Source organism: Neomonachus schauinslandi, chromosome 9 (genome assembly GCF_002201575.2).
Source record: "Neomonachus schauinslandi chromosome 9, ASM220157v2, whole genome shotgun sequence".
Classification (NCBI taxonomy): Eukaryota; Metazoa; Chordata; class Mammalia; order Carnivora; family Phocidae; genus Neomonachus; species Neomonachus schauinslandi.
The window spans coordinates 88,670,036-88,682,623 of NC_058411.1; the positions used below are offsets into that span (position 1 = coordinate 88,670,036).

The window sequence follows — 12,588 nt, forward strand, 5'->3', positions numbered from 1 at the left end:
AAGAAAAAGGAGGCCTCACCTTATCTAAGCATCCCCTGCTGAGTTCCACTGAGAACATCAGAACAAGACATGAAACAGTTGTCATTCCAAGAGCTATTCTCACCTACCACAGAGTCCACCCCCCAACCCTCACCCCCAGACAGGCTCCCACTGGTTTTACAGTTGTTTAGAACTATCAGTCTATTTAACAGCAAACTGGTTTATATTCCCCTATTTGTAAAGACGAGGAAACTAAGCCTTTTGGAAGATAACGCACTTCTCCAGAGTCACACGTTTCTTGCTGCAGGTACACTTGCCCACCGTGAGCTAGATGTCCCCTCTTCCAATCTGCTCCGGGTGACCTCTACGGACTGAATGACTCTCTCTCTCTCAGTGTGTGCTAGAAGGGGAAACTACATAGTGTGAGAAACTAAGAACTCCTTATTTCTGCCTTATTCATAATTACAGAATTGGATTGTATAACTGAACTAAGAAAGGAATTTATTTTTATTTATTTATTTATTTTATTTTACTATGTATGTGTTATGGTGAGGAATTTATTTTTAAAAAGTTAGATGGCAACTGGGTGTTCTTTTCCAATTAACAGATGAATTATTCTTGTGTTACATTTCTACCTTTTGCTAGCTTAACAACCTGTCAACAACTCAAAGTTTCTCTCGTCAGTTTTTAATGACTAACTAGAGACAGTTGGTGAGTTATCCATTTAAATTAGTTAAATGTGCAAAATTTCATAATCTGGGGATGGTCTTAATGCTTTATTTTAATGGTCAGACTTTTGATAAGATGACGTACGTTGAAGTTACCAGCAACGACTTGAATGTATTTACGATGAAAGTTAAAAGTCAAGATAGTAGGCAGAATAATGTCCCTCTCCAAATATATTCACGTCCTAATCCCCAGAACCTCTGAATACGTTACGTGGTAAAGGGGAATCAAGGTTGTTTATCAGCAGACCTTGAGACGGGGAGCGTCTCCTGAGTTACTCAGTTGGACCCTATTTAACCACAAAGGTCCTTAAAAGTGGAAGAGGGAACTGGAGGAGAGAACCAAAGAATTAGAGATTTAAAGATGCTATGCTGCTGGCTCTGACGATAGAGGAGGGGACCATCAGCCAAGGAATACAGACAGCCTCTAGAAGCTGGAAAGAGCAAAAAAAATGGATTCTCTCTGAGAGCCTCCGAAAGGAACAGAGCCCTGCCGACACCTTGATTTTAGCCCAGTTAGACCTATGTTGGACTTCTAACCTATAGAACTATAGATTTGTGTTGTTTTAAGCCACTAGGCTTGAGGTGATTTATCACAGCTGCAACAGAAAACCCATCTAGTCATGGGACAGAATTGCAATAGCCTCTCATGCGGACCTAACCATAGGCGTCACATACCAATGCACTCCCCTCGGAGGTCCAGCTGGAATCCTTTGTTGCATTCACACCTGTAGCTCCCAGGAGTTGGAATGCAGCGTCCATTTTGACAGAGATAGCGGAACAACTGGCAGTAATCAGTGACGTTGACGGGCAGCACCCCTAAAGGAATAACATTAAACCCCATTAAAATCATGGGAAAAATCCTAAATCATAAAGGAAGGTAGACACTCTTTGGGCAAAGGTCATCTGGGGCCAGTAAAGTCTATTTCCATGCCCGCTTACAGAGATCACCTGCAGCCAGGCCCTGCAGCCTCGCTGTGGCCAGCTTCTCCCTACCTCTTTTCTGCCCCACTCTCAAGCCTCCAGTTTGGGTAAATGACAAAGGCAATGAGTTCTTGGTAATTACTTGCAAAACTGCCTTGCACTATATAAAACTCAACATATAATTGTATACCACCTCTATGACTTCATCCTGTGAATCAGATTTAAATTGCTCTCATAACTCTCCCTCAGTTGTCAATAACCAGAGGACATTAATCTGGAGAATATGAAACCCCCTATTTTTCTCTAAGCAATAGGTGAACTGAGAAACTTATATACAACACTATGTAAACCAGTTAATCTAGGAATTGATATACTAATTTAATGACTAAAGCACCGTAAATAACAACAAAAAAGTTAACCTGATTAATGTAAACAAAAAAACAAAACAAAAAAAACCCTGATGACTTTTCAATCCTTACTTGGTGGTTCCCGAGACGGGTATGGATATTCCACCGGGGGTCGAGGGACAGGAACTGGAGGTCCAGGAGGAAAGCCAGGAGGAACAGGAGGAATGGGGCCAAGGGGTGGGGGAGGATATCCTGGTCTCTCAGGAATTACCAAAGGGACGGAGCACAACTTGTTGAAATCCTCTGGAAAAACACAACACAACAGAACACAAAAGCTGAGCTGTAGCGTAACTCATAAACCTGTAGAAGTCACTTTGAATAAAATCAATCATCAGACCACACAGATCAATTGGAGAAAAGGGAAAAAGCCCACTGACGTCATTCCCATCCTAACAGCTACAGTAGCAACCATACTGGAACCATAATTCCAAACCAAAACCAAACTCCCCAGAGTGTATACCGCATGCCTCTCCCCAAATTTAGGAAGTCTCTACCTATGTCACGATTTGCCTCAAGGAGGAATCAAATGCCACTTTCTCAACTCAGTCCTATTTGTGGATCCCACAGAGCTCTAAAGAGCACACTAAAAAGCCCGGATTTTATTTTAAGCCACTGGAAGTCTTCAGCAGATTAACGTGGGATGTAATCAACGAACATTTTCAGAAGATCAGTCTTGCTGACACAGGGAGAATGCGCAGGAGGGAGGCAAGGCTGTTACAGAACACCAAGGGCAAGAAAGCTTTGGCGGGACAAGGGAGGCAGCGATGGAACTGAGCAGGAGTGGACGAACTTGAAGCATACTTTAGAGATAAGTGGATAGTGCTTCATGAAGGGGTAAATGTCAGAGCAGAGGAAACAGGAAATCAGGAACGACATAGTCTTCTGGTTTAGCAGCTGGATAGATGTTGGTGACATTTACCAAATGTGAAAAACTGCAATGGGAGGTAACTTCAATGGGTTTGGTGGGTAGAAGCTAAGTTCCATGTTGAACATATGTATTTTGAGGTGGCAGAAATCCAAGCAGATTTGTCATGGAACAGCTATGTAAGAGTTCGAAGCCTAGCGGGAGAAGTGGGGGGCTGGATATAAGTTTTGGAATGATCAGTAGGTGGGTGGTATTTAAAGCCATGGGGATGAATGAGCTCCCCTAGGGAAGGTGTGGAAAGTGAAGAGAAGGGTGTGCAGAGACAGAGCCCTGAGAAATACCTATTTGTAAAAAGACAACAAAGTGTTGGAGAAGCAACACGCAGCGGGGCAGGGAGTAGTGGGTCTGTTATTAATGCTGCATAATGATTCCCTGAACTCGTACACCTGAGTTAATCAGGAATTTCCCTCTGACTGCACATATAGGCCGATTCCCATTTTTCATGCCAGGTCTTTATCAGAATAAATCATCTTTAGATTTGTGACACGTTTTTTTCCTGAGCTTCCAAAAAGATGTTTTAAGACACAGTATCCAGGTGTCTAACTACTAGTACATTAGCCACATCTTGTTATAGTTCCCTCTATATGTAAACTAATCTTGTGATTTTTTAAAATTTCTTTTTCCCCTTCTTGTCAGAATACTGATAATTTTATTATCGCTGCCACACAGGGATTCTCCCACAGATAATTTCTATACTAGCTTTATCCATTAATAGAAATGAGGCTAATATTACTCTTTTCCTTGTGCACTAAATCTGACTTATTCTAAGGCACTGTAATATGTCTTATGGAAATACATTCATATTCAACCTCATGGGGAAAATCTGCCAATTCACATGTGGCCAAATATACCTAGCTACCATGTACCTTGTTGTTACTTGTTGGTCCATTACTAAAACTTCTTCAATCACATTTGGCATTTCCAACTCAGGTTAACATCATGTATTCAGAGAATTCTATAGCTGCATTTTAATTATTATTTATCTGTAATTTTAACCCACACAGATTCTGTAGCATTTGACTGCATCTGGAAAGGATTTATATTATTGTTTATGCTCCCCCGAACCCGGATGCTACAATCCCTCTTACGAAACCACAGTGATCCTTCTTATAGAATTATCACCTGGATGTGCCCTATCTATCACTTCCTGGCTACTTGCTTTCCACCAAATTTCTACCACCAAGATTGTGCATAATCTTTGAAGTCAACAATCATATCTAACTCATGACTAATTCCCACTCTGAGCCTAGCCTTGCAAATTGCACATAAGAGGAATTCATTAACTATGTGTTGGATTTAACTGGATAGCAATTATATTAAGGGACTCATTTTGCTTCCAAGCACCAATTCAGCCTTTCTTTTTCTTTAGTCTTTTAGGATTTGTATAAAAGAAGTTGAATAGCTTATCAGGATTTCTGCTAATTAGATTGATACATGACTTTAAGCATGCCATTAAATTCATCTTAACCTCCGTAGGAAAGTGTATCAGAGTGGGTCCTATACTCTGTTCTACTCTCTCCAGCTTCATAACTTTCCCATGAGCCCGTTTACATTCCGAATCAGCAAACTGGGGCTAGTTTTGTTCAACTGATGTCCATCTTTCCTAACTCCATTTAACTCAGAGATGATACTGATTCTTTTTTAACATGGTAAAAAGCTGACTAGTCTAAAATAATCCATATATATATATGAAGGATTATTTTATATACATATATATGTGAATGATATACATATATCCTATATTGTAGGATATATGAAGGATATACATATATATATATACACACACACATATATATATATAATGTATATAATCACTCTCCATAAGTTGAGAGCCCAGAGTTCTATACCAGAACGCTACCAGAACATCTGAGCAAACAAACACCCACCTGCAAATTAGCTTTTCTCTGTCAGTCTGCTTTGCCCTGGGCTTATTTTAGATTATGGGTATTTCAGTGGTACACATGAGAGAGCAGCTCCCTGCAGAGCCACACAGGGAGACAGGATCTTCTGCATCTGCATTCCAAAGCAGGTCTTCAGGCACCTCAACCTGCCGTCCCTCTGTCCTCTATTCAAGACCTCAGCACAGAAAGGAATCTGCATCAATGCTGCTGATTCCTAAATTAACTATATATTTAAAAAGTCATTCTCCTGGTACGCAAGCCATGCACTTCTAAAGAGTGACCTACTAAATGGTCCCCCTAGTGCACTAAGGAGGGTGGGTTTTATTTTTAGGCCATAGACAGTAAGCAAATCAGACAAAATATATGACTTGTTATATGTTAAAATGTGTTGAAAGATTTTTATTGCTTCTTTAATCCACACATATAAGTCTCAGCAATAAACAGAAATTTTATAGTAACATCTGTGAGCAGGTGTAGAACCCAGGATAATGGGAAATTCACATTCTGCAATTAACACTCTGCAGTATCCCATTAACTCTGTGTTTATCCTTCCTCACCTTGATTCACTCTGCTACAGTTCTCGGAGTCAAATACACTGTTCAGGAATCAGATGAAGAAGCAGTTATAACCTCAGTTTTCACTTAGAACTGCTGGGAAAGTTGTCACTTAATAAATTGTTCACTCCACCTGAATGCCTCCTATGAGCCAGATTTTGCTAACTACCTACTGTGGAAGTGCTAAGAAAGCATAAGGAATATGGGACTGTAAGAATGAATGAGACCTCCTAATGAGATTTATCAACTAGTAATAAAGAAATACATGAACACGCATTCGCACAAAGCAGAGTAGATGGGATTTGTGCCAAAGCAACAGTAAATACCTGGAGCCCCGAGACAGAAGGCAGCATTTCCAGCTGTGGTTATCTTGGGACATCCAGGAATTAGGTCGTATCAGGAATCATGTTAGGATCCTTACTGAACAAGAGGGCATTTAACAAGCAAGGTGGCAGGGTTTAGGAAGTAGGGAGGAAGAACCTGAACTGAGGAGGAGTTTTAGGAAAAAAGAACAGTTGAGGTCAGAGATCCTCAGACTGGTTTCAAGGAAAGCTTGATCGTATAATTAAACTAGAAAAATAAAGCCACCATAAAGAAGAAGAATTAAAAGATGAACTGGGGTCAGATTTGAGGATGCTAGATGCTCTGCCAAGTAGTAAAATTTTATTTTCAAGAAATGGAGTGACTTGGACCACTAGATACTGCCTGAATTCATCCTGGGAAAATTTTTCCAGACATCTTTCCCTACCTTTTCCCCCGGCCATAATTTTTTTTAACTGAACTTCAGATGAATTATGCTTTGGGAAATGTATATGGTAGATGTGGATTTCATAGAGATGAGTTAGGAGGCCACTGCAATAGTCCAGATGAGAGAAAAGGAGCTTTATGTGAAAATGGAAGGAATCTGACAGATGTGAGAAGTAGTACAAAGAAAAAAAGTCAGTAAGAATTGGCACCAAGGAAGAGGAAAGGTGTCAGGCATTAGGGAAGGAGAAAACATGTATACAGCATAACTCACTGAAAGGCTCGGAGAGCAGTGAATTTGATTCAGTGGAGCTTTTGAGGACTCCTTGAGAGCCAAAAAGAAATACATGAGAATAAGAGAGGACAAGCCCTCCTGAGAAGGTTGCTATTCAGTGGTGATAAGCAAGCTCAGTAAGTAGCAGTACCAGAAAACAGTATTATCTGTATGGACCTCTGTAGTTTCCCAAGTCACTGTCTGGGGAAATTTCCCTGGGAGTCATGTCTTTTATTTTCTGGAATCTTTTTCACTTACCTGGATTTCTACCAGATGTGCTTCACGCACATTGCCACTGGGCTTGTGAGGGGTGGGACTGGGAGACTCTGCAGACAACTGGAAGGGCTCTTACCGGTTGCTCTGATGGGACACATCTCAGGGGCGACCGTGACCCCCGGGGACCAGCATCGGCCAACATCACAGCAGCACTGCATTTTCGTTATGGACTGTGGCAGTTGGTTAGAACAGCGCCCATTTGCCAGAGCCGTGTAACAGTATCCCGGGCGAATGTCTGAGAGAACAAAGAAACACACCCCCACACACATCACTGAGCTGGAACTCGTAACAACACTCTCCTGCCCCAGCACCTCTGCGCTTCACATGTGGGCTCCGGAGGGACACACTGACACTCTCGCCAATGGAAGGGAAGTGGCGTGCGCTGCTCAGGAACAATGCTAGGTCAGACCTCCCTTCGTCTCACACCTTTCGCCCCTGCGAGCTGGTGCACTTGGCTGAAGTCCCACATTCCATCCCCAAGGTGGGGACGAATGATTACAACCACATGTGCCACAGGAAAAGAGAGACTAAGAAAATCACTGGCAGTGACAGTTAATTAGTTAGAGAGACTTGTCTTTATACTGAAGGGAGACTTTGTTGTCCTTGTTTCAAACCACTTAATTCAAGCCGCTTTAGGCAAATATTGATATAAATCTATTTTAAAACAACATTAAGTCTGCACTATAGTCTACATTTCTAAAAGATCTTTCTTACTTTTCAGACTATAAATGTGAGTCAGACTTGTGAGATTTTTTTTTTTTAAAGGAGTGAGCCACTTTGCAGTCAGATCCAATGCTTGTGAATCAAGATTTCCTTTTGTCCTAGGGCCCTAGCAAGATTTTATAAGGCACTAATTATTTACAAGTTCAAAATGTACGTGATTCCAAGTTCTTAGTCCTATAGAATACAATGGTTCTTGAAGGCTTTTTTTTTTTGGCAGAAAGGTATCTTCTCAAAGCAACAGGGGTAGACATCTTTCTATATACCACTTTTATTGGGTTACATCATGTCTGACAGTCATGACAACAATGACACGCTGAAGTATAAATCTAGGCTATCAAAAAAGAGCCTGTGACATAGTAGAAACCTAACTGCTTCATGGGCCTTTGAGAAAGCACCATAAAATAGGGAATGCAGGTAGCTAAGTACAGAACACCTTGATCCCCCTGACATGTTGATGATGTACCTTTTTAAGGAAAGCATATCACTGCATAGCCCATGCGCAATAAAGTAAAAAGTAAATAGTATTTTAAATATGCTTGTTACTTGAAGAGGTAGAAGTGGTAAATTCTTTTTTTTTAAGTAAAATATTTTTAAAATGAGTTTTTAAATTTTTAAATTTAATTTTATTATGTTAATCACCATACATCATTAGTTTTTGATGTAGTGTTCCACGCTTCATTGTTTTCGTATAACACCCAGTGCTCCATGCAGTATGTGCCCTCCTTAATACCCATCACCAAACCATGAGAGACTATGGACTCCAAGAAACAAAATAAGTGGTAAATTATTTTATAAAATGAAGAATTTTTTTTACAGTTAAAACTTCATCCCTATGTTGCCTGTCGAAACACTAAACTTCGAGTTTGATCAGAGGTCATACCTATGATTGTTTTCATCTACATCATTCTTAAGAACACGAAGCTCTCAGACCTTGAAGGTGGCAATAAATTAATAAAATAAAATGGAATTAAATAAAGGCTAACTTCGAAACATATAAATTATTAATATCCTGTGAAGAAGGCTACAAAAACCCAGACAAGCCATAAAATAAAACTATGGATCAGCTTTAAAGAAGATGAGATTATTTCTGAAAAATACTTAAAACCACTAGCAGGTATAAATGTGCTTTCTAGAGATCTTTTGGGGCCCCGTTCCTACACCTCCAAGTAGAGTACTAGTCTTAGCAGAGAGGCCAAACAAGTTTCCTTCCAGCCTGGTCCAGGGTAAATGGCTGGAGAGAGGAGTGCTGACAAGACAGACTCTGTAAAGTCACTGGGGGTACCTTCCCCATGAAGAAGAAGGAGCTTCCTACTTGCTACTTTTCATGGCTTTAAAGCCACGAATAATTTATATCCTCAGTGATTAGTAAATGTTTGGGGCATGGAAAGCAAAGGCTGTTAAGAATGGGAAGAAATGTTCAAAACTGACTTATATCCCAGTTTCAAATGAATTTGGTGGTCAAAACTCAGTATAAATGCTTGACCAATATTTGTATATATAATTTTCAGTGTGGGCTATCTTTCGGAGCAAAACTGGGACCTACAGCTGCCAGTTGCAAACTCTTAATGGGCTAATGTCTATTATTTTGCACATTAACCATGATACTATTTTACTGCCCAGCTGGCTCACTTACATGTTAAATCAGTAGGTTAGAAAACTCTTGATCAAAATGGTGAATGTTGGGGCTAAAAACCTTACCAGCCAAGTTTGGGCTGCGGGCAGGCTCTGATATACAAACAGCACCTGCACCTCCAGTAAGCATTTTGCTGATTTCTCTTTTCACAGGAGAGCTTTGGTTAAAAATACACACACCGACACAACTTATAATTTTGAAGCAAACCTATGGGCTAATAAGTAAAGGAAGGGAAAATGTGTGAAAACCGGGAAACACTGGGAGGAATGGCCTCCTGGGCGCACCAGCCTGAAGTTTCCCACGTCATCAAGCAGCAGTGCCCCAGGAAGTGGGAAGGAAGCCATTGTGGTGCTGGATCACTTCGCAAAGAGGCTAAGGTGGAAGCTGAGGGGGAAGAATGTTAGGATTTGGAGGAGATAAGTGGAGGTCAGATGAAGAGTAGACACCTTCTTCTATTTTGAATCTGCTGTGGCCAAGACATCTGGCAGAAAAGGATTAGGAAGCTTTCTTCCTTTTCCCCCTTCTGAATCACTTGGCCCCCCTTCCTTTCAGAACCCAGAGACCACATTATATCAAAAAAATATATATTATGGATTAAACAGGTGTTTGCAGATCATCGTAGCCTATCAATAGGCCTCTCCCAACCAATCACTAACATTGTTGTGTCCAACCAGGAGTCAGGAGCTGTGAGGCCCAAACTAGAAACAGGATGTCATCAGGATTCCTGGGAATTGATGAGACAGGACACACTAATGTGAAAAGACTACCCTACATAAGGTATTATTAAAGTGCCAAAGGAAGATCACAGAACAAAAAAAAATAAATACTTCAAGAGCTTATAAAACAAAGAGGATACTGGGGACAGGGAGGTCTGAGAGCCTTAGAATGTGGTGACCAAAGGTAACAGGTGGAATCTTGTGCTTAGAAGAAATGTATAAGGAGATACGACACACCCCTAGCTACAGGTTGGGTTTTCTATTGGTTAGATGGGCTAATTCCAAACAGCCAACTTACCAACAAATCCTAGATTCATTTATAAGTTGGAGACTATATGTATTTTCTTTTCACTAGGGATAATTTGGGGGGTCTCTGTGGTTTGCCATGGCAGGAGATATCAGCCTTAGGGAAGGCAGAAATGTCGCTTGGAGCATTTTATATAACAAGTTCCTAGCTATGGGTACAATAAAGTTCCAAAGAAGAAGAAACTGCACTGGCCTAGGTTATGGTAAGAAAGGGTTTACTGTGTCCAGTGGTCATTTGGGAGGGAGCAATGAGAGGGTTTGGGACTGTGGGCTCAGGCCCAAGTTGGGATCCCAGCTCCTTCACTTCTTAACTGCTTAAACAATTGAACCAAATTACTTATCTGAGCTCTGTAAACCTCAGCTTCTTCCCATCTACAGTGTGGTTGTGAGCATGAAGTCAGATAATTTCCATAAAACACCTCACACCTAGAAGGTCACCCCTGAATCCTAGTCCCCCCCCTCCTTTCTTTTTAAATAGCATGGATATATTTGGTAAAAGATTGATAAAAATGTAAACCATCTGATAGGTAAAGGTGTTTTAGTCATAATCCAGGGCTCTCTTTGAAGGTTAAAAAAAAAAAATCTACCTATTATTTGGCCAGGAAAAAACTTCTGATCTATCTCTCTGCTAAGCATCATTATGAGATGTCAAGTGCAAATTGGGACAGTTTGGGGAGAAAAAAAGAGCTCCATGAATAGCACTGGCCATTCTTTCCCTGTGGTGCCAGTATGTATGGAAGATCCTGGAAAATTCGGTAATCCAGGCATCACCGTTGTTTCTAAGGAAAAGTCCAGATATGCTTCCCTCACTGGCTGTACTTATTCAAATGTCAACTTAAGAGACCGTCCTCAGCTTTTATTATATGTGACTAAGTACAAAGGAATTCAGAATTTCAAGTACAATTCAGTTTGGGTCTGAAACTCATGGCTTGTGGTGAGGATGTGAAGCTGAGTGTCTCTGAAAATATGGGCCAGAAACAAACATCAAAAGACAGTGTTCATTTTTCTCTGAGGCCATGTGCCATAGGCTTCCCGAGCTTTGCCTGAATAATAAGGAAGTACTCATTTTGATATTCAACAAATACTTACTGAGTGTCTATGACATGCAAGGAATCATGCCGAGAACCATCAGGGATATAGGAGGATAGCAGTTATTTAGCCTTTAAAGGGAGCTTACAACTTAATTAGCGACATAAAAACATATAGACATAAAATTTCCCTAGGAGACCATTTACGAGAAGCATATCTCAGGTAAGGGAGAAACTGCTTTCAGGTAGGCTGATCTGGGACATCTTCAAAGACAGAGAACCTGAGTAGAAGCATGAAAGGCGGCTTGAGCTGGGAAGAAGAGTATCCTGAGTGGTACCACAGGTATGATTCAAGGCAGGAAGGAATTAAAACAAATGACCTGGTTGAGGGTGAGAAGCAGGGACTGTGCTGATAAGTCAGCAAGGCTGAAAGAGGTCAGAGAGTGAAGGTCCTTAACTACTAGGCTGCACACTCTGGAACTTGAACTTTAGAGAACTGGACTTCGAAAGAAGTCTTAGCAATCGTTAAATCCAGCAGTTATCAAACCTATTCGTTTAAAACAAGAAAATCCCTTATTTAATGGATATTTTACACAGAAGCTAACACACCACCAGGTAAAAGCAGAGTTGCCTGGAGTGTGCATGTGAGGGGCAGGGAGTGGGAGGCGAGGGTCCTTTCCCCTTCAGCCTCCCCCTTCTCACGGTTCCCCTCTCCCACCCCAGCAGCTCTGGAGACCTTTGCTGCACCTGAAGGATCCATGCGACACAGACTAAAAAGCCACTAATTTCCAAATCTTAATGGAAAACTACCAGAGGTTTTTGAGCATTTAATCAAAGCATTATTTTAGAAAGATAAATCTGACAAGATGGATTGTAGAGAAGCCAGGAAGCAGGGAGACCAATTAAGAGATTATTGCAAAATTTCAGACCTAAATTAACACAGGTCCCAGGAAATGACAGAAGGTTTGACACTTGCATAACTGCAAAGTTAATTTACAGACTGAGAATATCTGTATGGGCTCCTGGATCATCCCTCTTTCTGGGAGGTAAAAATCCTAATACAAGACCACAAGGTTCCTCTTTTCTTGAAGAGAGTGCTCAACTATTTAATAAGATGTAAAGGTACATTTTACATCAAGTGAGAAATTATTAGTCCCCCTGAACAAAAGCGTTTTGAAAGATGTTTGTTATGGAACTGATTTACAGGAATCAGGCACGCTGTTTAGAATTAAACCTACCTACGCATCTGGTACCATCAGGAGAGGGGTAAAAACCGGGAGGACATTTGCAAAAATAACTGCTGACTGTGTTCGTACATTCGCCCCCATCACAGATTCCAGGAATGGTGCTGCATTCATCAATATCTGGAATATAAAGAAGACTTTAGTATTCACAGAACACAGTACAAAACTGTTCATCATCACAAGGTTCAGATATAACGCCAGTCAAACCGATCTCTACAGAACAAAAGCT

At 40.9% G+C, this 12,588-nt stretch overlaps 1 protein-coding gene across 1 annotated transcript in view; it reads right to left on the bottom strand.

Moving 5' to 3' along the window:
* FBN1 (fibrillin 1) overlaps positions 1-12,588 on the bottom strand; it is a 228,619-nt gene that overhangs the window by 100,822 nt on the left and 115,209 nt on the right. The window contains exons 8-11 of the mRNA XM_021693975.2: positions 12,354-12,479; positions 6,786-6,944; positions 2,108-2,278; positions 1,383-1,523 (exon numbers count right to left, since the gene is read on the bottom strand). Coding sequence (XP_021549650.1) covers positions 1,383-1,523; positions 2,108-2,278; positions 6,786-6,944; positions 12,354-12,479 — 597 coding nt within the window. The remainder of the gene's footprint in view (positions 1-1,382; positions 1,524-2,107; positions 2,279-6,785; positions 6,945-12,353; positions 12,480-12,588) is intronic.